This window comes from Myotis daubentonii, chromosome 17 (genome assembly GCF_963259705.1).
Source record: "Myotis daubentonii chromosome 17, mMyoDau2.1, whole genome shotgun sequence".
NCBI classification, from domain to species: Eukaryota; Metazoa; Chordata; class Mammalia; order Chiroptera; family Vespertilionidae; genus Myotis; species Myotis daubentonii.
Window position 1 is genome coordinate 27247335 of NC_081856.1, and position 26324 is coordinate 27273658.

The 26324-nt window shown below is 42.1% G+C and overlaps 2 protein-coding genes across 4 annotated transcripts in view; one reads left to right on the forward strand and one right to left on the reverse strand.

Moving 5' to 3' along the window:
• The window catches only part of TBC1D31 (TBC1 domain family member 31), a 48454-nt gene extending 47922 nt beyond the window's left edge, over positions 1-532 (reverse strand). For all 3 annotated transcript variants that reach the window (XM_059671793.1, XM_059671791.1, XM_059671789.1), the window contains exon 1: positions 395-532. The gene's annotated coding sequence lies outside the window, so the exon portion shown is untranslated. The remainder of the gene's footprint in view (positions 1-394) is intronic.
• DERL1 (derlin 1) lies at positions 461-24910 on the forward strand. The gene is made up of 8 exons (XM_059671795.1): positions 461-791; positions 11298-11409; positions 14487-14551; positions 15824-15850; positions 16634-16729; positions 17861-17913; positions 19661-19771; positions 22710-24910. The coding sequence occupies exons 1-8, from the start codon at positions 639-641 to the stop codon at positions 22846-22848; spliced, it is 756 nt and encodes a 251-aa protein (XP_059527778.1). The 5' UTR covers positions 461-638; the 3' UTR covers positions 22849-24910.
• Positions 24911-26324: the final 1414 nt, after the last annotated feature.

The window sequence follows — 26324 nt, forward strand, 5'->3', positions numbered from 1 at the left end:
CAACCTTCTGGCTCTTTAAATACAGTTCCTCATGTTGTGACCCAACCATAAAATTATTTTCGTTGCTACTTCATAACTGTAATGTTGCTACTGTTATGAATCGTAATGTAAATATCTGATATGCAGGATGGTCTTAGGCGACCCCTGTGAAAGGGTCGATCGACCGCCAAAGGGGTCGCGACCCACAGGTTGAGAACCGCTGCTCCAAGCGGCCCTATGAATTACCAATAACTAGGTAGAGGAAGATCAGTATCCCCATTGGCTGGTGTATTAGCCGTTGCTCATGGCAACTACTATTTTCCACGAGTCGCGTCAACGTCCTGCCTGGCCCCGCCCCTTATGGCCTCGCCTCCAGACTGTCGAGCTTTGGCCTGGTGGTAAAAACTGTACTTGCTCTTTAAGCGGCGGGACTTCCGGTCGACGTCGTCCGCGGCCGCCGGAAGGGGAAGTTTCGCCTCCGAACGCTCCCTCGCTCGTCCGAATTCGGTGGCGCCACGTCCGTCGGTCTCCGCCTTCTGCACCGCGACCTGGGCGGCTTCCGCCTCGACACCTTCCACTCTCCAAGCCGGCCGCGTCGAGAAGGGGCCGGGAAGGGGAGTCGGGCGGCTGTGCGCATCCTGGCCACCTAAGAGGCGAAGATGTCGGACATCGGGGACTGGTTCAGGAGCATCCCGGCCATCACGCGCTATTGGTTCGCCGCCACCGTCGCGGTGCCCTTGATTGGCAAACTCGGTCTCATCAGCCCGGCCTACTTCGTCCTCTGGCCCGAAGCCTTTCTCTATCGCTTCCAGGTACTGACCGGCGACTGGGGGAGTGGAGACTACAGGTCCCAGGCGGGTCGACGGCGGCGGAGCGTAGACCCACAGGTTGCGAGTGCGCGATGCCTCCTGGGATTTGTAGTGCGACCACTCCAGCGGCTTAGGGCGGGGTCCTGTGGTCCGGGGGAAGCTAAGTGGCGGCAAAGGGATCTGGAGCAAGGGCCTGGATACCTAGGCATGGAGGCTTGGATTGGTCTGGCTAAGGGACTGATTTCGTCCTTCTATTAAGATTGTGCTCCCCGCATCTGCAGTCAGAGGAGGAGGCAGTGGGAAGGGAGGTTTGTGATAGTTGTCAATCTGCTGGACGCTGGTGATTAACAGCGTGGGTTTTACCTGGAGAGCAGGTGCCCTCTCACCTTGCTCTGCCACGTGGGTGGCCAGTGGCTGTCAACTTACCCAACAGCCATCTGAGTTCCTTTTATGTTAATGGAGTGGGTTTTTTGTTTTTGTTTTTGCTTTTTTGTAGGAGTGATTTGAGGTCAGAGGCGAAAAGAGTGAGTTTGTTTATCTGCTTTTCCATGCCCTGACCTAGTATCTGGCATGTAGTGTTTGAATATGCAAAGGAATGAGTAAAGAGTTAATTGCTCCAGAAATGGAAGGCCTTATTAATTTTTTAAGCACAAAGGAAGCAGTCCAGAATAACATTACTGGCAAGAGAATATTTCCTGGAGATTGTCTTTACTCACTGGATTCTTTAATCAGTGGCAGGTCAGATATTAAGATCTGATATTAATTTCAACACGTTACTTGGCCTGTGGATAATACTTTTGTTGAACCCCCCTCTTGACTGGCTGTTTCTTAGTCTCCTTTGCTGGTTCCTCATCTTTGTGACCATTAGATGTTGTGATGAGCCCCAGGGAGCAGGTATAGGACCTCTTCCCAGCTGTAGGTGATCTCATTTACCTTCGTGGCTTTAAATGCTTTGTATAATACAGACATAGGTATTTTAAGTCCAGATCTGTCTCCTGATGTCCAGACTTGTACATCCAGCCATCTATTTGAAATTACTATTTGAGAGGCTGATAGAGTATCTCAAACTTATTATGTTCAAACTAAAACCCTTTTCCCCTTTGCCCTATAAATAAATAGAAACGCCATTATTACAGGAACTCAAGCTAACAATCACGGAGTCGTCTTTGACTTCTCTCTTTCTCATACTCCGAAGTCAGCAAATTCTGTTTACTTCAGACATATAACCAGAATACGGTACCTTTTCCTTCTTCATTGCAACCATTACCATTCCAGACTGTTCCTTTCAGTCTTTTCTCTAGACAGCTGGAGTGCTTCTTCTGAAACATAAATGAAGTCCTGTCAGGCCTCTGCCCAGAACCTTCCAGTGTTTTCTCAACTCGATGAGTGAAATCAAGTCCTTTCAGTGTCCTGCACCGCCTCTACTACCTCTGTGACCTCATCTCCTCCTACTCTCCATTTTGCACATGAGGGTCCTCAAAGGAATCCTAGCTGTTTCTTAAGTAGCTAACTCATTCTCTCCCCCCTGGCTGTTTGCTCACTTTGTTTCTCTGCTTGGGATAACCATGGCTTCCCTCCTTACCACCTTCAAGTGTTTGCCCAAATGCTGTCATTTTTGGCAAGGCCTTGTCTGATTGCCCTTCTTTACTTTGTGTCCTTTACCCTTAATATTTTTTGTACATTTCACCCCTTGGTATTTTGTTAGTTCACTTACCATCAGAAAATCAGGCTCCATGAGATCTTTGTCTTGTTTAGCGCTTTTTTTTTTTTTAACCTAGACTAGTGCCTGGCACATAGCAGGTGCTTGCATGGACATTATTGAGCACTGGAGGTACAATTGTGAATAAGACAGAAAAAGTTGCAGCTCCCATGAAGAAAATAAGAGAGAGGCATGTGCTAGATAGAGAGTGATTTAAGGGGTGGATTATTTGATAGAGGGCTCCAGAAACACCTCAAAGAAGACATCTGAACTGAAATCGGAGTGGTGAGGAGCCAGCTTTGGGAAGCTCTGGCTCTGGGAACAATCTTCCAGGAAGATGGAATAATAGTAAGCTTAGAGGCAGGCACTAGAAACAGAAAGAAGACTGGATAGTTAATACAGAGTCAGCTGTAAGGATGAGGATTGAAAATGAGGACAGAGATAGCCAGGGGTTAGCGCAATAACGCGAGAATGGAAAGGTAGGCTGGGCTGGATTATATAGGGCTTTGTGGTTTGAACTTTGTTTCAAAGACACCAGGAGGGCTTTGGAGCCTTTGAACAAAGGAGTGACAAGATTGCCTTCACTGCTCTGTGAGATGGACTTAGTATGTGGGTTGAGGGTGAGGAAAGTATCAAGTTAAGGAGAGATGGTGTTTTGGACCAGGATAGCTGCGATAGAGAGAAATGGATGAATTTGGGAGTTGGAGTGGACAGTATTGCAGCTGAATGGATATGAAGGGTGAAGGGTGAAGGAAGCAGAATTCCAGGACGTCACTGTTTTCACAGTGGGTAGTGGAGCCTTATACTGAGATTGGAAATATTTAGGGAGCTTAGTTTGGGGATGGGGGAAGTTCTGGGTGAAGAGTTATGTTTTGAATTTGGTGAAAAAACTATTAAAATTCTCCCTTTTCAACTACAGATCTGTGCGAGGTCAGATTTTCTTCTTATATCTCAACCAAAACAATATATCACATCAGGTGGAATGGAGAGGATGTGAGAATCTGGTTATCTTCTATGAAGCCAGACATTAAGAAGAGTTGTAGTGTAAAACATCACATACAAATCTTACTTTTTTGAAAATTAGCTTTCATAAAAATTTCTATATTAATATGTAGTGGATTTATTGTTATTATCCTACGTAAAAACTTAATTTTTTTCTCAGTGGTTAAAAAAAGGTTTATGTTTTGGCCATGTTAAGTCTAGAGATGCTTTTTAGGCATCCAAGTGGAGAAGTTAAGTAGGCAGTTGGCCATTAGAATATGATTTGGGCCTGCAGGCAGAACTGCATACTGCTTTCTACTTATTTGCTTTGGTACATATTTGTCGACTGATTGAACAATTGTACACTTCGCGCCTGGTGGCATGTTGGGTGATGTGTGTGTGCAGGAGGAGCAGTGGCTGTCAATCATTTTGTGGGAAAGACCTGGTCAAAGCTGTCTCTTGACCCTCCTTGCAAAATCTTGCTCACTTGTCTAGTCAGGTTAGTAAAATAAAGCCTTCCTAATAGACCACAGGCGCATAATGTTAAAAAGGGTGAACCGATTAGAAAGTCATTCATGTCACACCTTCTGTGATTTCCCCATATTCCTTGCCTTGCTTCTTGGGTGTTGGTTATCTTGAGCCTGGGGAGAAGCTGCTGGCAGGAAGCAGAACAGTGCGCTGACTGTCAGGTGTGAAAGGACCGATCTTTATACCTTTCTGCTCCTGCTGTGATGTGCCCTTGACCAGAATTGAACTCGGATCCTTCAGTCCGCAGGCTGATCCTCTACCCACTGAGCCAGAACAGCCAGGCTCTTACCCATTCTGGACAACTTTAGCTTTCAGATCCTCCTGGAGGAACTTGTTTGCAAATGAGAGGCTGAGGTGTGAGGACAAACAGCATGTGGTGTGCTTTCTGCTAGAGGCTCATCTTTTCCTTAGAAGCTGGATCTTTAACAGCTTCAAATAAAGATGGGACGATTGATTTAGCTTGGATAGGTGTGTGTTAAGACTCACTTTACTGTTGCCCCCAGTTCCTAGACCCTCACACTTAACACCTGACAATCAGTTCACTGTGATCAAATGCCTTCATGTTGGTCCCTGATTCGCTAGGAGAAAGGTGGCAGTTTCTTGCTGCTCCAGTGGTTCCTGAGATGACGTTTCCCGGGGCTTTCTCCACACTGATAGTTTATTTCTTTGGACAAAATAACATTGCCCCCTCCGTCTGTATTGTGCTTCTCCATATATTATCTCATTGAGCTCCCGCAGTCACCCTGAGATAGGAGTTATCCCAGTTTATAGACAACTGCAGTTTCTGTTTCTGTTTTGGTGAGTTGATCTGAGCTCTTGTTTAACTCCTTTGCATAATCTCTACCAAAACACACAGGTAAATGTTAACAGTATTGAGAGTGATTTCTTCCCAATCAGTCATAGCAAATTATTTGTCTTTTTCTGTTAATATAGAAAGACTATGGGATTTCAAGTAGCTGAGTCATGGTCTTTGGGCCTGACTGGTTTGGTTGTATGCTCTTAGACAAGTTATGTACCCTTCCTGAGCCTAAATTTCTTAATTACTGAGTACAAGTATACAACCCGCACCCAGGTCAAAATCAGAACATTACCTAAAAATGGGGATAATTTAGTAGCATATTAACTCTGTTCTAAGGGTTTACTCTATTCTAACTCCATTGATTATAAGATGGTCTGTGTATTTAATACAGCCTTTGGAGGGAGAGGAAAGTAGATATTACATTTAATTAATATATTGATAGTTAGGTACATCCTGATTTCAGAAACACAAGAATGATATGTTCAAGTTGAGAAAATACGTTATCTACTTTATACCTCTATTATATAAAACATGGAGAAAACTGTTTGCAAAGATCCCAGTAAATAGTCCGGTAAGTAAACTATTTAGAAACAGTGCTGTCTTTATTTATTAGGAACTCTCAATTTGTTTCTTAATTTGTTGCCAAGAATAATAAGAAATGGCACCAAACCTGTGATTTGATTTGGTGCCTATATTTGCCAACCCCTGAGTGCAAGCCTAGATGCTTGATTTATGACTGTACCTGGGAAGGAAGACAAGCACACACATAACCGGAAGGACAGTAACTTGGACTGTAGGCTGAGCAGAGAAGTAGCCCCAGGGTTTGGATTAGAACTTGAGTGGCAGGTGTTTTGGTATGTAGTATAGCTTTCCAATCTTTCCTTAGCAGTCCGTCTACATTAGACATTTCTTTGGTCATAGATAAGGTTGCCTCTTAGACCATGGCTTTGTTTTTTAATTTTTTATTGAGTTACAGTATACAAATAGGACAGTGTGTGTGTTATATATTTACAGCTTGTTGAATTTTCAAAAACCAAAGTACATGTATGTAACCAGCACCTAGATCAAGAAACAGCATTACTGCTCCCTCTGGCCACTTCCTCCTCCAGGGGTAACTAGTATCTTGACTTTTAATACCATAGGTTGTTTTTGCCAGTTTTTTTTACATGCTCTAAGTGAAATCAATACAGTATGTATTCTTTTGTGTCTAGCCTTTCTTTCTTCTTTTCCAAGCTTATACCTTTATTTTATTTTTCTTGCAGTGCACTGGCTATAACTTCCAGTACAATGTTCAATAGAAGGCAAGGTAGCAAACTTCCTGTTCTAGTTCCAACCTCAGGATTTGAAATCTGTCTCCACATTTATTTGTTTGTTCATTCATTCATTCATTCATTCATTCATTCATTATTGAGGTAACATTAGTTTATAACATTGTATAAGTTTCAGGTGTGAAACATTATGATTCGACATCTGTATATAGCACAGTAACTATTGTCTTTTTAATAGTACATTTGAGAGTCTCCCATATTGTTGCATGTGGCTATAGATTGTTCATCCCCCAGATTGTTCCATCCTGGGAATAGACCACTATTTATTTACCCATTCTACGGTATTGGACTTTTTGGGTGGTTTCCAGCTTTGGCTAGAATGCATAGTGCTTCTGGGAACATTCTGGTACATAACTTGGTGAACATAGGTATGCTGAGTGGAATTGGTGGCTTCTAGTAGCTCTTTCAAATCTTCAGTTGAGATTTAGTGCTTTTTCATTTGTTTTTCTTGCATACCTAATGTGTCAAAAAAAAAAAAAAGCCACAGTTTGCTAATACCAGCATTTGGCACATGGGTGCTCTTCTTTCTTAATTGCTTGGTGACCCAAATGAGACTTCAACTCCAAATCAACCAATCCTTATTGTTTCAGGAAAAAAGAAAAAAAAAACAAAACCCCACACAGTGTTTTTGATAGTTTTAAAAAATCCCACTCTAGATTCTGGATGGCAATTGTGATTATTTCAGTGACAGATCATTTTAGTTCAAGGATGGCTGAAATAAACATTCTCTCAACAGAGGTGGTTGGACTGAACTAAAGAACAATGTCTTTTGGTTTTTTTGAAGGTCTAATATGCCAGTGAACACGTGGGCTTCTTGCCCTTGTTAAGTGAGCAACTGGGCAGATTACCTAAACTCTAATGAGGGGCCAGCTTTCCTCATGGAAAAGCTGGGTGATTATGGGTCTGGCCTTGGGATTACTGTGGGTTTAAAATGAGATGCTCCCCTCTGAAACTTCAGGCATATGAGGCACACAAACCTCTGCCTTCAAGTCCTGGGCTCTTTGCACTGCACCTGGCTGCCTGTAAAGGGATCCATGGAGGCTTTCCGGGCTGAGGACATACCTCCATCACCTCCAACCCAGAAAATAAGGCCTTTTCCTTATTGTAATGGTTTACATATCAATTAGAGGAAAGGAGGGGGTTTAGTTGGGTACTTTCCATGGGGATTTCAGAAATTCTGTATTACATTGTGTCCTTCTGAAGAGACAAACTATCTCTTGGTGTTTTCAAATTGTAATTTTAAAGTAATACAAAAATAATAAGACTCTTAGATCAATGAAAGCAAGTATAACTCAAGGGTAAGCTTAATGAACAGGGAACAGAAGTGAGGTATTTTGACAGACACCGATTTCCAAAGAACAGGTGCATGCAGTGGCTAAAAATAGTGTTGTGTTGTCAGTGTTAGTGAAAATGTAGTCAGAAAAATAACCGAGGTTTCTTTTCTAAAATCAGGCCCCTAATAACTTACAGAAATATGGGGGTAGTTTAAAATGTGCATTTGTAAAAACCCGATCAGTGTGCATCTCCTAAAGATTGTAATACTCATACACTCCACATAAACAGCGTTTTTACAAAGCACCTTCTTAGTCCACTTTCCTAAGGCCAGCCTTGTACACAGTCTGTGAGACCGGGAAGGTGGGAGTCACAGGACAGATGGCATTGGTAGATGAAGACACCAACTCCACGGCCCAGACTTTCGCAAGGCCCCATGGCTACCTCAGGGCCACGGCCAGCGCTTGCTTGCTTCTGGTCTTTACTCCCAGTGTTTTTCATAGGCAGGAATAATCAACTTTATGTAAGTATATTAGCACTGGCAATGTTTACTAATTGTAATATACCTCAGAATGGTGATGTCACTTGTGAGAGGCATAGTAAAAGTAGGGGTTTAGTATCGTAAGCTCTGGGGTCAGGCTGCGACAAAATTCTCACTCCACCACTTACTAGCTATTGCTTAATCTTTCTCATCCTGTTTCCTCATCTATAAATCCACCTTATGAGTCAATGCATGGAAATGAACAGAATAGCACATTATTTTTTTTAGTAGTCATTAGCCAAAGAACAGCAAGTATTAGTATATCATCCCCTTTTATGGTGGTGAATGAGGCTCAGAAATGAGCATTTGTAAGCTAAGACTTTAATCTAGGTCTTCTCAAATCATTTCTAGTGTGTTTTTTTCACCCATTAGACTACTGTTTCTATGATAAAATTCTGAATAAACCAAAATGAATGTTAACCAATTTTGTTTTACTGCTTTAATATACAGTTCTTGCAAAGTCACTTTTGGGGATTTAAAGTGCATTTTCCTTCACAGGCAGTTAAGCTCTGCAGGTCCTACTACTTGGAGAATATAACTTGCCAGTGATGTGTCTGGTCAGGCCCCATCACTGATGTCCTCTGTTGTAACCACACCCCAGTTGTTAGCAGTACCCTCTCATTGATTGTGCTTTTGCCATTCCTTGGGACTTTGCACTTGTTTTTCCAAGACCACACTTAACCTCCCTTGCATCCACTCTTGCTTCTCTGGGCAGCCTCCCTCACTGTCAAGAACTTCTTGAGCATCAGCCATGCCTTTTATGCTTGTGCAGTAAGACACATAGCTAGATCTCAAGCCAAAGCTAGCATTACTTTCCAAAAGTCTGGAAAGCCATCTACTTCCACCACTATTATTTAACATGTTCTGGAGGTACTTCCAGTGAGTTAGGCAAGAATGGAATAAGATACACAATTTTATATACAGATAGAGTTCTATACTTGGAAATCCCAAGAAGCTCAGTTTTCAAATATTATAAACAATATGAAAATACAGCTTTGATGAGATAGATATAGAAAGCAGCAGCTCTATGGAAAACTATAAATGCTATGAAAGACTTCTTCCTGGCTGGTATTATATCTATATCACATTATATCATACTAGTGGCCCAGTGCACAAAATTCGTGCACAGGGGTGGTGGGGGGTATTCCTCAGCCCAGCCTGCACCCTCTCCAGTCTGGGACCCCTCAGGGGATGTCCGACTGCCCACAGGGATTGGGCCTAAACTGGCAGTTGGACATCCCTCTCGCAATCCAGGACCGCTAGCTCCTAACCACTCACCTGCCTGCCTGCCAGCCTGCTCACCCCCAACTGCCTTCCCCCCACTCTTGCCAGCCTGATCACCCCTAACCACCTCTGCCTCGGCCCCGCCACCATGGCTTTGTCCGGAAGGACATCCAGAAGGTCTCCTGGTCTAATTAGCATATTACCCTTTTATTAGTATAGATTGATATAATAAAGATATTGGTTCTAGTTCATTTAGAAAAATAAAATATTAAGACTAACCAAGAAAATTGTGACAAGTGTGGTAGAAAAACAGGAGGGGGATCAAATAGGATTGGGAAAACAGAGTGGCCATCTAGAAAAATAAGTTAAAATCTCTTCCTCACTCCTTAGGTAAACCAGGAATGTGCTAAAATAAAACTGAGCACTTTTATCTTCTTGGAGTGAAGAATCTTCTAAGCATGATACATTTGCCTACATGAAATGAAACTATATGTGTCCAAGTATGGCAAAAATATCATAAATGTATAAAGCTAATGACAGTCCAGAAAATATTTGCAGCGGCGAGAAAGGGAAATTTAAAAAAAAAATTTTTTTTTAATATATATTTTATTGGTTTTTACAGAGAGGAAGGGAGAGAGATAGAGAGTTAGAAACATCGATGAGAGAGAAACATCGATCAGCTGCCTCCTGCACATCTCCTACTGGGGATGTGCCCGCAACCCAGGTACATGCCCTTGACCGGAATCGAACCTGGGACCTTTCAGTCTGCAGGCCGATGCGCTATCCACTGAGCCAAACCAGTTTCGGCGGGAAATTTTTATAATAAGTAAAGAGATGCAATTCTAGCAGAAAAATGAAGAAAGGAAATGCTGAAGTTTTAAAACCATAATTGGTGAATGTAAAAATGCTCTAAGCGGTGGGGGTATAGAGAGAAGACAGGCATTAATGTACATTTTAAGAGGAAGTATAAATTGGTTTAACATTTTTGTAGACATTTGGCAAAATCTACCAAAATTAAATGCAGACGCTGATATAGCAGAATGACTCAGAAATTTATAATTTATCTTATATGTATATGTATTTGAGAATATTCATTGTGGCATTGTAACAGTTTAAATGAAGTTTAGATATCTACATAAAAGGAATACTGTGAAGGCAATAAATATATTTTTCAAGGGAATGAAACAAGGTGTAGAACAGTGCGATATAAGATAGGATGAAAAGAGACAAATAATAGTAACACATTATTATTTCTTGAAAGAAATACAAGAAACTGATTTGTTGCTGGAAAGGCACCTGGGACACCCAGGATCAGGAGAGAAGCTTACCTCCTGTAATTTTTTCTGGTGGGGGGAGGGTTAATATTATAAAGTCAAGTGTCTATATTGCCTAAATAGCACAATGATTTGGGTAAAAATTTTCTTATTTTACTTGTACCTTTTGAGTATGACATTTTTTGACAAGGTTTGTCATCCGAGTAGTAGTAGTATTTTCCTAAATAGAGATATTACAGTACTGTCGGAAATTGTCTTTGTAATTCATTTTTGGCAGGCTTAACTGTATGTTTGATCCCCGTAAAGACTAACCCTATACTTTTACAGTATTGATTTGTGTTCAACTTGCTTAGAACTGTTCATTGCTTATTTTATGATGTTGTTTTATTCCATTGATTTGTATACTGATGTGATTGTAACTGATGAACTTTTCTTAGGTCATCTTCTTGAATAATACTGGTGGTGCCCCTTTTTGTTTGTTTTTTGTTGTTGTTAATCCTCACCTGAGGATATTTTTTCATTGATTTTTTTCTTTTTCTTTTAGAGAGAGTAGAAAAGAGAGGGAAAAACAGAGATATACATCGATGTGAGAGAAACACATCAATTGGTTGCCTCCTGCACTCACTCCGACCAGGGAGAAGCCTACAACCGAGGTACATGCCCTTGACCAGAATCGAACCTGGGACCCTTTGGTCCACAGGCCAATGTTCTATCCACTGAGCCAAACCGGCTAGGGCATTGGCGCCCCTTTGGTAGCTCTCCTTATTGAGAATGTTTTGCAAGGGTTAATTTTGTGCAGTTAAAAGAAAAAAAAATTAACCAGGCTTAGAGACTAACAGCTGTGTTTATTTTGATCTGGACAGATTTGGAGACCCATCACTGCCACCTTTTTTTTCCCTGTGGGTCCAGGAACTGGATTTCTTTATTTGGTCAATTTATATTTCTTATATCAGTATTCTACACGACTCGAAACAGGTACGTTATCCATAACTGTTGCAGGTACTGTTTCTTTTTAACTTGGTAAACCATATGTTTACTTGGAGGAATTTTGAGGGAAGTCAGTTTATATAAAGAGATGGTATAATGAGAGTAAGTGCTCAGGAAGTGGTAGCTGTGCCAGGACTGGACTAGGCACTGAGAATATTCGATTTCTTGTCCTCACAATAAACTCAGGAGGTATAAGTAGCATTGTCCCTATTTCAGAGATTAAAAAAAAAAAAACACCCCAACAAACCCAGGGACTTACAAATCTTGCCCATGTCCTTAGTGGCTGTGCTATTTGCCCTTCACTGGACTTGACATCTCACTCATTTCTGTTACACAGCAGACCTTGTCCTTTAGTGCACTGTTGGGCTGAAGTGTACATGTCTCCTAGATCGAGGTTGAAAAACACTACCTTATGCAATTAAAAGCCTAGACTTAGCCTCTGTCATTGAAACACTCAACTTTAAGATACACAGCCAGGATTTAGTGACATGGTAATTTATCAGATATGACTCCCTATATGATGTTATGGATAAGCTCTCTTATAAAAATCTTTTCTTACAAGGTTTCTTGCGGATTGTTATTTATTTCCTACAATAGCTTGTATGCTGTTCTGAGTTGCTTATCCTGGGAAGCAGTAAATTGATACTGCTGTGTCAAAATGTGAGCATAATGATTTTGAAAAGGCTGGCTGACTTCAGATTTCATAAACCTGCTGGCTGTTAGCTCAGGATGGAGAGTTCTGAACCATCTCTAAATCTGTCAGCTTGAGCATGGCGAACCAGTCTCCTAACTGCAGGGAACTACAAGAATGGGCATTTATGTGTCAAATATAATCTTTCCTTAAATTGGTATTTGCTGCTATGTGCTTTTTAAAAAGAAAACATCATTACGTTAATACTGTATCAGACTGTTACTACTGGGAGTGACCTAGCCCATTTTCTTAGTGTTATAGAGCTTCAAGGAAGTAAAGTGAACTTGGCTGAGGTGAAACACACAACAGGATTCTAAGGCCATATCAAGGGTTTGTCCTGAAATCTACCAGAATAGATGATTTTCATTCTCCTTGTCCCCATGGGCCCTGATTAGCATTCTACCCCTCTAATATAATTCAATTGAGGATTAAGTTGTGGTAATGTGTCTTTTATACCAGTAGTAAACTCTAGGTTAAGTGTAGATGACCTATGACCAGTTTCTTAAAATTTTTATTATGGAAAATTTTCAAACATTTATAAAAGTAGAAAGGTTAATAATGAACCTTTTTTCTTTTTGAAAAAAATTCACATAGCATAAAGCTCACCGTTTTAACCATTTGAGAGGCTATAATTTTGGAAATTTCTTAAAAACGGAGTCATATAATACATGGCCTGTGGAATTGTGATTATCATCTTTCACTTACCATTGTGTTTTCAAGCTTATTCCTTTTTATTGCCAAATAAGATTCTATTGTAATTCTATTGTAAACAAAATGTTTTTCCAATTATCAGTTGATGGACATTTGCCTCTTCAGTTTTGGGCTGTTATGAATAATGTTGCTATGAACATTCATGTGAGAGGAACTTTTAAGGTCTTTCCATTTAAATAAGATTTTACAGACAAGAAAACACTGATCTGGAGAGGTGGTGACATGCCCAGAGTTCACAAGTAGGTGAGATAGCACGGCCAGGACTGCAACACAGGTTTGTTGATTCCTTTCCTTCCCTCCCCATACAGCCTCAAGGAAATATGTGACAAAATGTTTGCCATATGCATATTTTCCTGGCTGAATTAAGTCTATAGCAGTGCTGGCTTATTTGTATTTTTGATTTATACCGAAGACTGCAATTGGAGGCCAGTCAATTTGTAAATTCCCAGTTGCAAGCTTGCCAAAGAATAAAGTACTGTAGTTTATGTGAGTACCCTTAAAAAGCACAAAGCCAAAACCACATAAAAAAGAAGCAAAAGTATCATTAAAATCCAGAAACACTTGTTAGAATTTCAGCTCGGATTCATCCGAGTGATCCCTGCCGTTAGCATCCTCACCACTGGGTGAAGTGTGCCTTTGACATACCAGGGGAGAGGTAAGGGGAAAGAGAAGAGACGTTTGTTGGAAATTTATTTACTTATTGTAGATTTTTTTTCTATCTTTCTGACACTTGTCAGGATTGTTTTAAATTAGAGGGAGGTAAGGTAAGTGCTTGAGCCAGAGTGGCCTTACAGTCACTTGTTTCTTTTTTCTGTCTCTCTTCTTGTCTTCTAGCCTAATGCGTGAGGATTCCCCTTAGAAGGGAGAGCTGGGCCATGTTGATTTTTCTGCCCAGGAATAAGACAGAGCCTGGTATATGGTGCAGTGACAGGAGCCCTAAACTAGTAATTAGACTCGACTCTGCTTCTAACAAGCCATGTAACTGCTCATTTAGCTTTATTTCCTCATCTGTCTAAAGGGGATCTAGGTCTTTCCATTCGACCTCACATGTAGTATGAAGGTTAAGAGTCAGAGGCTATGGAAAGGTTTGGCTGCCCTCCATTCCCTGCCCCTGCACAATGCTCCCTTGCTGGAGTGTAAGCTCAGTAAGCCCAGTGCTGGATCAAGTGGAGGTGCTTACTTAATCACAGTAAGTACCTCCCAGCATAGTCCTTTTGCGGTAAACACGGTGGTAGGCAAGACAGATATGGTTCCTCCCCCGACAGAGCTTATGGTGTAATGCAGGGAGAAGGGATTAACCAAGTATCACAAATGCATCCTGGGGTCATGAATGAGCCACGAGGGAAAGCCTGACAGGCCGTGATGGCGTCTCGGCAGCTCTGGAATCGAGTCCTCTTTTTGGGTCTCTCTTAGTCTAAGGCCATCAGAGCATGGTACTTACTGGAATTCATTTGGAAAACTCAGGTTAGCCTTCCTAGGTGACTGTAGTTCAGGGCTTTATTGAGGCATGAATTTAGATAGTTTTAAAAATTTTATTGGAGAGGACTGATTGTAAATATTCTCATTTTGGCTTCTATGATTTTTAAAGCATTTCTCTACATAGAAATGATTTATTTTGTTCTGAATTTCTGAACCATGACATTTGGCTTATTTTTGTTCCTAGGAGCCTTTGATGGGAGGCCAGCGGACTATTTATTCATGCTCCTCTTTAACTGGATTTGCATCGTTGTATCCTTCAGTCTATTATTTTGGGTTGGAAAGAAACCAGTCTTTGTGTGTGTGTGTGTGTGTGTGTGTGTGTGTGTGTGTGTGTGTTTTCAGGTTTGGGAAAACAGTGTTCTGTGCGACACTTCCAATGACAGTATTTGCATCTTCGTTTACTGCAGTTAATAATTAAGACTCGTTGAAGTTCTTTTTAAACGCTGTAGTAAATCATAGAGCCCTGAGTGATGCATTCTCTTGCCATCGTCTCTGGGATTTTCCCACATTTGGTTGCGTTTTATTACTGTTCCCTCTTCTTGATCCCAGTTCTCTGTGTTCTCATGTGTGACAGCTTGTTGTCTGCGCACAAAGAGGCTCTCGGCCCTGAGACAGCTTTTGAAATCTGTGGTTCTGATCAGAAAATTAATTTACAACCAGCATTCTTTTCTGAGCTCTTTACTGTCCTTGTCTTGGGGTCCTGAGTAGTGATGCAGTCCCTCCGTCAGTACCCGGCTCTGGGAAGGACACGGCCTGTGTCTCCGCTGTTTCAGCCACAGTTGTCAGCAGCCCTCCAGCTGCGGACCTTCACAGATGGCGAGAGACGCAGAAGGGACTTGGTGGCTCAAGTCCTTGCTTTGGGGCTTAGCTTCCATTGACACATGGCCAAGAGCCAGAAAATGTGGCACTTTGGAAGCCCTTTTCCCTCCTTGAAGGGAAGGAAAAATAACTGTAGCCACACTGTGGAGCCCTGAACATGTAGAATCATTATTTGTTTCAGAGGGCACAGGCATCTCCATCCTCTAATTAAAGGAGTGATGCTAAAGTGCAGAGGTGAGGTGAGGGAAAGAGGACACAGGTGACCAAACTGAGTCATATGCCGAAGCAGGTAATGTCTACCATTTCCTTGTCATCGTCTAGACCAGGGGTCCTCAAACTTTTTAAACAGGCGGCCAGTTCACTGTCCCTCAGACCGTTGGAGGGCTGGACTATAGTTAAAAAAAAAAAACCTGTGAACAAATTCCTATGCACACTGCACATATCTTATTTTGAAGTAAAAAACCAAAACGGGAACAAATACAATATTTGTATTTGCATGTGGCCCGCGGGCTGTAGTTTGAGGACCCTTGGTCTAGACTAATAGAATATTTGGAATGAAGATTATTAGACACCTTTGTGCTCTGGATGTTTTAAGCCACCTGAAGTATAGAAAAGTGTGTTCCTTCAGAACACTGGAAGGAAATGAACTTTTACTGGGTGCAGAATGCTTTCTTTGTCTGATCTTTAACTTTACAAACCAAGATTACTGGCTTAGCAATGGACATGCAGGTAAGTTGCGACTATCCATTTGCCCTTTTGCATGTTTTAGATATACAAGTAAAGGCCTTTGACAGAAGCTGAAATTGCATTATCTCTGTGGTTAATTATGTGATATTTTGAAATGATAGAATTATAGTGTTTTTATTTTGAAGATCCTATACGAGTTAGCTAAGTCATTACTTTTCTTACTTATTTCTGGCTCTTTTATCATGTTTGAACATTGAGAATGATGACTATCCAGTATTTTTTTATGCACATAAAGGATAGACATTTTTTAAAAATTTAGAATATACAGTTAGTAAAACTTTATGCCTACTTTTGGCCCTGATATTTTTCTGAATCTGTCTAAAACAATATAACTATTTTATTATAGGGCTTTGTAGATTACGTCTATGATTCATTAGAAGGATCTGCTTACAGGTTTTTTTTTTTTAAATATATTTTATTGATTTTTTACAGAGAGGAAGGGAGAGAGAGAGTTAGAAACATCGATGAGAGAGAAACATCGATCAGCTGCCTCCTGCACATCTCCTACTGGGGATGTGCCTGCAACCCAGGTACATGCCCTTGACCGGAATCGAACCTAGGACCTTTCAGTCCGCAGGCCGACGCTCTATCCACTGAGCCAAACCGGTTTCGGCTGCTTACAGTTTTGATGAGTTGAATTTCTTTTTGCTTTTTGAAAGGCCCTCTAAGGGTTTGTTTGGAAGGGAGAGGTGAAAAGGTAGATTCAGACTAAGCCTCTTTTTAGGGCCCCTGGAGCCTGGTCCTTACATGTTGATTATTTTGCAGTTGCTGATGATTCCTCTGATCATGTCGGTGCTTTATGTCTGGGCCCAGCTGAACAGAGACATGATTGTGTCATTTTGGTTCGGAACACGATTTAAGGTATTGCAGCCTAGTTGGGAAAATTTCCTTTTCGTTTGTCTATAGAAATCCCTCTTCAGCCCAGAGATGTACTTTCTGATTCGTCCAGAAGAGGTCAGTGCAGAGCAGTGTACCACTGGCAAGCCCCTTCTTGCCTTCTCAGTCCCCATTTCCTCAGCCAACCCAGAATCCTGTGCTGATGGTCACTTCTCACTCCCTCTGTACCTCAGGCCCCTCAGCCATGTGTCCCTGAGAGATCTCCTGTATGTGTGTGTGGTAGTGAGAGGGAAGGGAAGATACTCATGTGAAACCCTGTCTTTTAAAGTCTGTTCTTAACACTCCCTGTTATATATTTTATACTTTGGACAAAATTTGTTTTTGTTTGCCCTCAAAACACTTACTTTTGTGCTTTCTCTCACAGTTTTCCACCTGTAACATTTTTAAAATTATCTTACTCCTGCAAATCCTATTTGTTCTTAACTGAACATACTTATTTCCTGAGTCACCTGCCTGGAATTAGTTGTGCCTTTGGGCTTCTGCAATGTTTTGTGTTTCTCTTACAGTAATTACCACATCTGCCGTCATGTTATTTAGGGATAACCCCTTCCTTCCTGGTTTATAAAGTCCCTTAACTCTTGGTATGATCTCTTGATTCTCGTAAGGAGCTCAAGTGTTCAATTTATTTGGAGGGCTGTCTTATTTGGTAGAGTATTAGTTCAAGATATCAATGTATAGAGAGGTAAAAACTCAACTAATTTTGTGAAATATGCAAAAGGAGAGCCACAAAAGATGGGGTATTTTAAATTTACTGGTAACAGTATGCTGGTTGGAGTCATGAAGAGATTCTGTTACAGACCACGTTTTTAATAGCACAAGGCACTCACCTGCTTCCTGGGTGCTAATATCAATCTGTTTGTATTGCATTTGAAACCGTCAGCAAGGAGCTCTGTCTCTCCAGTCACTGATGGAGGAATAAGTACAAGTTTAGGTAGGAAGTTCAAGTATCATAGGAGTGATGCTGGACTGATCGGAGAAATTTGGGGCAGGACTTTTCAAGGGATTTATAAAGCCTTGTCAGAACATTCTGACCCATTCCTGCCCACTCTATCCCGTTAAGTGTGGTGACTCACATGTGTATCTATTCTTTTCTAGGCCTGTTATTTACCCTGGGTTATCCTTGGATTCAACTATATCATCGGAGGCTCGTAAGTGATACTAGATTTATTTATTTTTTTCTTTTTGAGAGGCAACAGGCATTTATTTGAATTCAAAAGAAAAGCTATTTGGAAAGCACTGATTCAGGCAGAAAGCCAAATAGTGTTCCCTGTTAGATTTATTTAATTGGAAACTAATCCTTGGACGACTTCCATTCTTTTTTATCTTCATTCTCTAATTTTTATGAAACTAAAGAATCTCAACATTGATGCATGGGAACTTTGTCTTACAGAATGATTTTATTTTGACCTAACTGATTAAATTGTAGGGCTTTAAGTACATTTTAGCATTGAGTGATAGTGTTTTTGTTGTTAGTTCTTTATGACAGTAGGCTTCCATATATGTGTTTTTGAATAAATACTCATTTCTGGATTCACTGTCCAGATTGAGCAAACAGATCTAATTTGTGTCTAAACTGATTACTCTAAGAGCTGTGCCTACAGTAACTATGTTCTTTAGTCTTAATGCCTTGGAAACGGCTCACCAGTCACAGAAATGCATATTCTCAGATGGGAAGTAACTGGGTGAATAGTAGAGAAGTTTGACCAAACAGGGTCAAATTTCTAGTCTGAAATTAGGACAAAGACGTAGGAAAACCTTGACTGCATCCAGTCAGAATTCTAGGAAGAGGATAACATGCAGCTATTCGGAGAACTCCCATTTCTTACACTACAGCATATTTGTAATGTTTCAATCGATTCTAATAGTACTAGTCCCTAGTATGTTTGTCATATTTGCTCTGTGTGGTCCTAACTGCTGCTGCATACTAATAGGGAGAAGTGAAGGAGTCAAGTAAGCAGACTGTTTAGAAGCAGAGGTTCTCAACTTTCCCAATGCCGCGACCCTTTAATTCAGTTCCTCATGTTGTGGTGACCCCCAACCATAAAATTATTTTCGTTGCTACTTCATAACTGTAATTTTGCTACTGTTATGAATCGTAATGTAAATATCTGATATGCAGGATATATTTTCATTGTTCGCGACCCACAGATTGAGAACCGCTGGTTTAGAGAGTAGCTAGTTGTGAGCTTGGTAAGGCCACCCTGCTCCCCAGAAGGACAGAGCTGGGAGCAGTTGCACATGCTGGCTTGTCCCTTCCGGAATCGTGTTGCAGTGAAGACAGAAAGATACGCAATAGTAAGAGTGGATCTATAAAACCTTGCAGTGGCCTCTGTGTAAGCCGTGGGGAAACTGAAGAAGGTTAGTGCTTATTTTAGGATTACAGGGTGAAGGTCACATTTCCAAAGTGATCTCTGTGATGGCTTACACCAGGACACAGGGAGCGAGGGAGAGTGCTCACTGGCACCAGGAGTGGGGAGCAGGCGTCTCTCCTTTCCTTGCTCCCATTCTTCTTTCTTGCTGGTCTTCATTGTTCACCACATTTTGCAAGTACAGTATTCATATTTGGAAGATTTCAGAAGTTTGCAGCTTTTCCTACTCTTACGGCAGGAAGTCGCAAAAACAGTATTTTGAGGATGGGCTAGGACTTGAAAGAGATGTTAAAGGGGCAGCTGGCCTTGAGGAGCACAGACCCCATAGGTCCAGCAGGCCTGGTTTCCCTTCTCCCTCAGGATGCATTTGCCACTCAAACTACAGCTCGCTGCCGAGCTGTCACAGGTCCCCAGGGATCACAGTGGGCTGCCATGAGGATCTCCTCCCTGTGCTGTTAGTTAAAACTTACTGCTTCTCACCTCACTGCTTGAATGTCTGTAAACTGACTTGGCTCTCTGTTTGCAGGGTCATCAATGAGCTCATTGGAAATCTGGTTGGACATCTTTATTTCTTCCTAATGTTCAGATACCCAATGGACTTAGGAGGAAGAAATTTTCTGTCCACACCCCAGTTTTTGTAAGTCTTTTTTCCTCTCGCTTGTTTAACAATCATTTTATTGTCCATGTTCATATGTATCCTGATAAAAACTTGAGGAGGAATAGGATTTATCTCTCTGTCTGATGGAAAAATGTGAGCCAACAAATGAGTCACCCTGGTCACAGAGTCAGGGCACCAGGAATGAAAACCACAGTTCAGCATTCTTCACAGAACCTTAGCCAGGGGCCACTGAGACAGCCAGCACCACAGGGAGCGATGGGCGGGGCCAGGATGACAGGCTATCAGTTTCTCCCAAGAGTTTGGGTGAGGATGGGTGACGGGGATAAGTTAGCTCACTGGTTAGTAATGTAACACTTTTCTATTAAATATTACTGATTATATTATTTATGGGACTTTTCAGAATTAAAGTGAGAGACTTGAGTTTGTATAGCCCTCTGCTTTAGGGTTTACTCACGTGAGGAGGCCAAGGACACAGCTTTGGTTTTGAGACAGACTTGGGCTGGAATCCCATTCCCCTCATTGACCAGTTTTGATATTGGGAAACTTAAGTCAAACCTTCGAGCTTCAGTTTGCCAGTCAGTAAGTTGGGGGGAGCCCCAGCTCACAGGACTGCTGGCAGCACAGTAGTGGAGCCTCAGTCAATACAAGTTCTGGGCCTGTTTCTGACATTGGGATCTAGGGCGGGAGAGATGCTGACATACTCAAGCATGTAAGTAGTATGACCATTGTGTCCGTGAAGCAAAAGACTGCCTGGCAGTCACACCCAATCTCCAGCTGGGGATATGCAGTAATAGCTTGCACTTCAAAGCTTAAAAAAACACACACACCAGCCCTTTTCAAGTCTTGCGTGTTTTAATGTTTTGTAGTTTGTCATTCTTACAATTCTTTTATAGATTAGGGATAAGTTTTTAAAGGAATTTTATTATGAAATATAATATACAAACAGAGAAGTACACTATTGTGTTGTGTTTTTTGTTTGTTTTCTCCTTTAAGAGCATAAAAAGAAACTTGTTTCTCTTCTGAGTCTTGAGTTGCCTCCAGGCTAAAAAAACAAATGACCAGTCTGCTTTCTAATTATCAAAGGACACACAATAACAGCAGGCGTGGATTTTTGATCTAGGTCTGTCAAGTCAGATGGCAGATGCATCCATTAAAATAAAAACGTGGTGCTTTGGGGAACAGCCAACAGTTACTATACTTTAAATGGTCATATTCTAACTTCCAGGCTTGGAGACATTTCTCAATTGTGAGCAACAAAGTATATGAGATTCTGTGGCAGAATCAACAGCACGTGGAGCCTGCCTTGCACTTGAGCTCTGCTGGTGGAAGCCCTTCTGTTATGTTTTGCATAAAGATCAGATGACAAAATGTAGCTCCTTGCAAAAACAGGAACTGCTTTGAAATTACCATAACTTTTTGTTGATTATGTATAATTGGGTGTCTTTTTATACTAATTACTTGCATTTAATTTCACTGTCTGTTTAAGCAATGGAGATGGCTTCCATATTGTCTTACAATAAGAACCAAAGCAAAACGGCCTGAGCACTGCCTGTTTTAGTGTTCTGTTTTATTATGCACCATGGAGGAGCATTATCATACCAGAATGTCATGGATATCGAGAAACAGTGCTTGGGAATACATTTTGATTTAAAGCTAGAGCTGTATTCATTGAAAGGGGAAGATGTGAATTACAGAATTCTAAGATGCATCACCATTCTGCATTCCATCTAGAAAAGTAGGCAACCCCTCTTCTCTGCTGTTTGCAGTTATTTTTTCTGTTTAAAAGGGGACCATTATCTTTTTGGGAGGGAGCATGAAGGTGAAGTAAACAGATGACGGCTGCAGTCCCTAACTGCTGTCACTGGAACCACCCTGTGTTCCGTTGCAGCCTGGGGTGTATTGGCTGGTGCAGGGTATAGGCCCCAGAGCCAGGCTGCCTGCATTTGAATCCTGACTCTCAATTTAGAAGAGCTTCACTCAGTCTTGCCTCAGTTTTCCCTTTTATGAAATGGGGTCATTGTAGTGCCCACCTACTAGAGTTGTGAAGGTGAGATGAATTTACCAACATGCGGTACCTGGTGTAAGGGAAACCCTTTATGACAGGTTGTGCTCTGAGGGCAAGTCACCCCTCATGGTTTAAACAGGTATCACACACAGTCTTCTTCAAGCAAACCTTTAAACTGAGGATCTAGTGAGTGGAATAAGTGTAAACATAGTCTTAGTTTCCTCATAGTCAAGGAAGGGAAATCTTTGGAAAAACTGAGAACCTGGACTTTTATTTAAGTTTTTTAGCTGTTCTGTGACTCTTAATTTGTGAAACTATAAGGTGGCAAACCAGCTAACCTGTTTGGGCTTCAACTTTCCCACCACCTATGAGATGAATGCAGTTGGAGGGCAAATGATGAATAAACTTTAAAAATAGACTCATACCTCCAGGACGTAATGCTGCCTTCTCCAGTCCCCCCACGGACGCTGCAGGACTCACTTGCCTGCATGGTGGAGGCACCATGTGGGGCTGAACACAGGCTGCACATTTGTCCTTGGAAAGTGAATTTATTTTGTACCCTTTGATCCAGATGCATATTATCAAAATACTACATAATAGGTGTTTTTTTTTCTGGTGGTCAGGCTTGTGGGAGTAATAGCTCTGTTTTTGTACTATTCTGCATGAATTATTTTGCTAATCAGAGAAAAAAATTTTAGAGTGTAAATGTAGCTGAAAACTTAGTAAATTTACGAAGCCTGAAAGTGAGTGCTTTCTCTGGTCAGGGCGTTGAGCTAAGTGCTGAAAAGGCAAGTTAGTAAGACATTGTCCTCAGCCTTCCATTGGCCACAGACGAATACAGTTCAGTGTGACAGACCGGGGACACTGGGAAAGGGAGCCGGTGCTAGATGGCCTGACAGGGTGAGGAAGTGACTTGTTGTCTTCTCTCCCTTTGTCCCCGCCTGGCTCCAGGTACCGCTGGCTGCCCAGCAGGAGAGGAGGGGTCTCCGGATTTGGCATGCCCCCTGCTAGCGTGAGGCGAGCAGCTGATCAGAATGGTGGAGGCGGCAGACACAACTGGGGACAGGGCTTCCGACTTGGGGACCAGTGAAGGAGTGGCCTCCAGCCTGCTCACCAGCCACTCTGCTCAGATGAAGTTTTCCTCCCAGTGCTGGGTGTACTCAGCAACTGCGTCCCAGCAAACACTGGCGGACCTGGCCCACACTGAATGTAGTCTTTCCGTACAAGACACCATTTTTTAAATCCTGAAGAAAATATAAGTGTTCCTCAAGTTTCGTGATTCTCATTCAAGTCCTTTCTGCTATGAAGAACAAACGTCAACTGTGCAAATTTCAGAAATGACTATGGTTTTTGGTGTCTCCTCTTCCTTTTCTGTCTAAATGATGGGTTTTGCTAGGTCCTGGTCTGCTGTCGCCAACCTGGGCACCTGCGATTGGGCCACCAAGTGCTTGTCAAAGGGACTCTCACCTCTTTCTTGCACATGCCTCCCTTCTACTTTTCCTACCCCCCAGATTTGCAGCTAGAGGAGGTTACCCGTAAAGTGGTTCTGCCTTTGACAAGCTCTTTTATTTATTGACTTTTGCCAAGGCTTGGTCACGAAAACCTTGTTCAAACCTTTCTTCCCCTTTGGTGGCAGAGCTGTATCAGTAGCAGAGAATATGAACAGGGGACCAAGAGCCTTTTCTCAGCTTTGCAATCCTGTGACCTGGTATCAGTTGCAGCCACTTGCCAGCTCTTCAGATGTTTTGATCAAAAAGCACCGCTGGGTCAGCGAGGGCCGCAGATTGGTATTAATAACGCATGAAGGTGTTGCTAGGCACTTTTTCCCTCAGTGACCACAGCTATAGTGGAGTTGCGTCTTACACAGCAGCTAGCTTTAAACTGTGGTGGGATAATCCCTTTGCATCTGATGGGTGAGGCATCCTGGCTGTGTGTGAACCCAGAGTAGCTGGGTTGTTTGTGCTAGAAAATTCCAAGTCAGACTCAAAGACAGGAGATGCTGTCTTTGAGAGGCCCCTGGGTGTTGATTCCATTTCATTCCCATCTGGCTATATGTTTACTAAGTATAGTGGTAAGGAAATCCTGTGCCCCTTTTAAGATGTCATTTTTTTGGCCTCTCTTCCCCCTTTTATGGCCACATACGTCAGTTAATTGTGAGGAGGGTGTAGCTCCTCTGGACGAAGATCATATTTTAAGAGCTAATGCAAGCAAATCTGAGTCACGTCATTTTGGGTTGTGATGGCTTTAGAATCATTGTGACTGAGGGTCTTTATCATTGATTCACAAGTGTACATCAGACCAACGTAAATACCCACAATTCCTTTCTCACAGGTGGGAATTTCCATCAGAGTTAGGCCTGTCACCGAATAAAGGGTTTTGAACATGTTCCACAGTTTCCTATTTGATGTTTTTATTCCGGAAGCAGACTGCGAGGAGCAGTGTGGCGTGGCTGCCGTACTTTAGACAACTTTTTAAAAAGGCTTCAGGCATTTCGATCAAGTTTATTTTCGGGAAACTGCGCTAACAGGATGGCAATTCTTCACCCCACTCTTACACTGTGATGTGTTATCCGAGGAAGTGGGGTTTGAAAACAGGTCTTCCTTTTTAATCAAGTTTGTGTGTATTTCTCCAGACTTAATTTATATGGTAATGTAGGAGGGGGCGGAGTCTGAACCTTAACTGTCAGATCTCCCGCTGTTGACCTGTGGCCGCAGTAAAATGCACTGGTGACGTGTAGAAGCCATTTTCCTGTTATGTTGCATGTGCACTCTGTGCAGGAGTGGAAATCACTGTTAGGAGGTGCTCACGGCCAGTGAGCTGGAGTCTCACATGCCCGCTCAGCAGTGCGACTGCCAAGAGCAGAGGTGTTTCTAAAGGTTGTTACAGAATTCTTCGGGTCAAGGCAAAATGTTCCTTAAATTCGTCCTTTTAAATGCATGTAAGGAGCTGATTTTATTAATCTTATCTGGATTACCTTTCTCCTAGGAATAATTTTAGATAAGCAAACTCTTTGAGATTGGTTTGGTAAGGCAAGACGTGACAGTGGATTCTCTTTATGAATGAAAAAAATCCTTATTTTGTGTAGAAAATTCCCTTTTTGTAACTAATCATTTTTATTGGTAAAAAATTGTAAATTAAAATGTACAACTTGATGGTTGTCTGTCATAAGTTTCTGTATGTCTCCTCTGCTCCCTCTTTGAGGTACTACATAATTTCTGTAACCAGCCATCTCTTGGGCATTTAGGAGTGTCCAGTATTTGTTGCTATTCTAGTGACATAGCAATACTTCTGTTCACATGGAGGATTCATCCCTGGCTTTTAGTTTAATGAAGCGGGATGTTTTGGAACATTGGGGGAGACAGCTGCAGAGAGGAGGAACTGCAGACCAGATGATGAATTTTCAGTGGGTTGTTGTGCCAGGTATAAGGTTAAGTGCAGGTATAAGGTTGGACTGAACCAAGTAGTGGGATTGGGGCTAGGGCTGGATTGAAGAGACCTCCATGAGAGAATTGCTGGGACTTAATGAGGAAGAGGAGGGGTTATGCACAGGGGTTTCCATTGGACATCAGGTCTCGATATAAGTTTCCCATAGAAACAAGACTGGTTAAATAATGCTATTTATAGGTATTGTTGGTGCAGCACATTATAAATAATTGGGTGCTGGTGGACCAGCTGGAAAACCTAGCCACTGTGTGTGTGTTTCTGTAGAGAAAAACATAATGAATGCTAAACCTGTGAATTTGAAAGTGGACTTTTAGAACATGATTTCTCCCTGAATTGGGGACAGCTTTGGAGAAGGCGCTAGTGAAAGAGAAACAATTCTCAACTGATGTTGCTCACTCTGTCCCCATCCTTCAGGTCCCTCCCAGCTTAAACACTGCCTCAAGGAGAGGCCTTTATAGATCCAACGGCGAGGCAGAGTGTCTCCAAGGTGGTCCGCTGGCACCGTCTCCGCTTTATGATGTCATCACACCCTAGTCCTATGTGTCATGTCTCCCCTGTGGTCTGTTAGCACACCGCACCGTGGCTGTAGTCCCAGGACTTAGCACAGTGCCTGCCTCGTACAGGTGCTTCTCCGCTGCACTCACCTGAAAGTTGGGCTGGGTGATGGGCTGAGGAGGAATTTGGCCTGCTTAGGGAGAGAGAGCTAAGAGTCTGGTCTCCCAGGAGCTCCGAAGGATTTTTTGCTGCTTACACAGGGGAATCATAGACTCCTGAAAGAAGATACTAGAAGAGGTTGGAGATAGTAGCAAGAATGGATTCAAAATTGAGATACTTTTTAAAAAGCAGTTAAGCAGCTTCTGTCTTACAGTGTGTACTTACCTGCATGGGTGTGACTGCTTAAGGTGATTTGGGCGAAGGAGACCCAGTGTAGACTAAGGGCAGCAAGAACAATTGGGGAGAGTCACTGAAGGTGTGCATTTAACTTTTCCTCCCCCAAGCGATTCTCCTATGGCCTGTCCAAAGGCATATGCATTGAGAAAGGAGAAACCTTTGCCAAGTCACTGTTGTCCAAGCCAGAGTGGCCCACAGGGCGTGCAGATTTGGGTTTAGGCACAAGGCTGA

Excerpts from the sequence above, each read along its gene's own strand:
- DERL1 (XM_059671795.1), top strand. The coding sequence starts at position 639 with ATGTCGGACATCGGGGACTGGTTCAGGAGCATCCCGGCCATCACGCGC. Across the intron at positions 15,851-16,633 it reads GCTTAGCAATGGACATGCAG|TTGCTGATGATTCCTCTGAT; the intron begins GTAAGTTGCGAC and ends ATTATTTTGCAG. Across the intron at positions 16,730-17,860 it reads GGTTCGGAACACGATTTAAG|GCCTGTTATTTACCCTGGGT; the intron begins GTATTGCAGCCT and ends ATTCTTTTCTAG.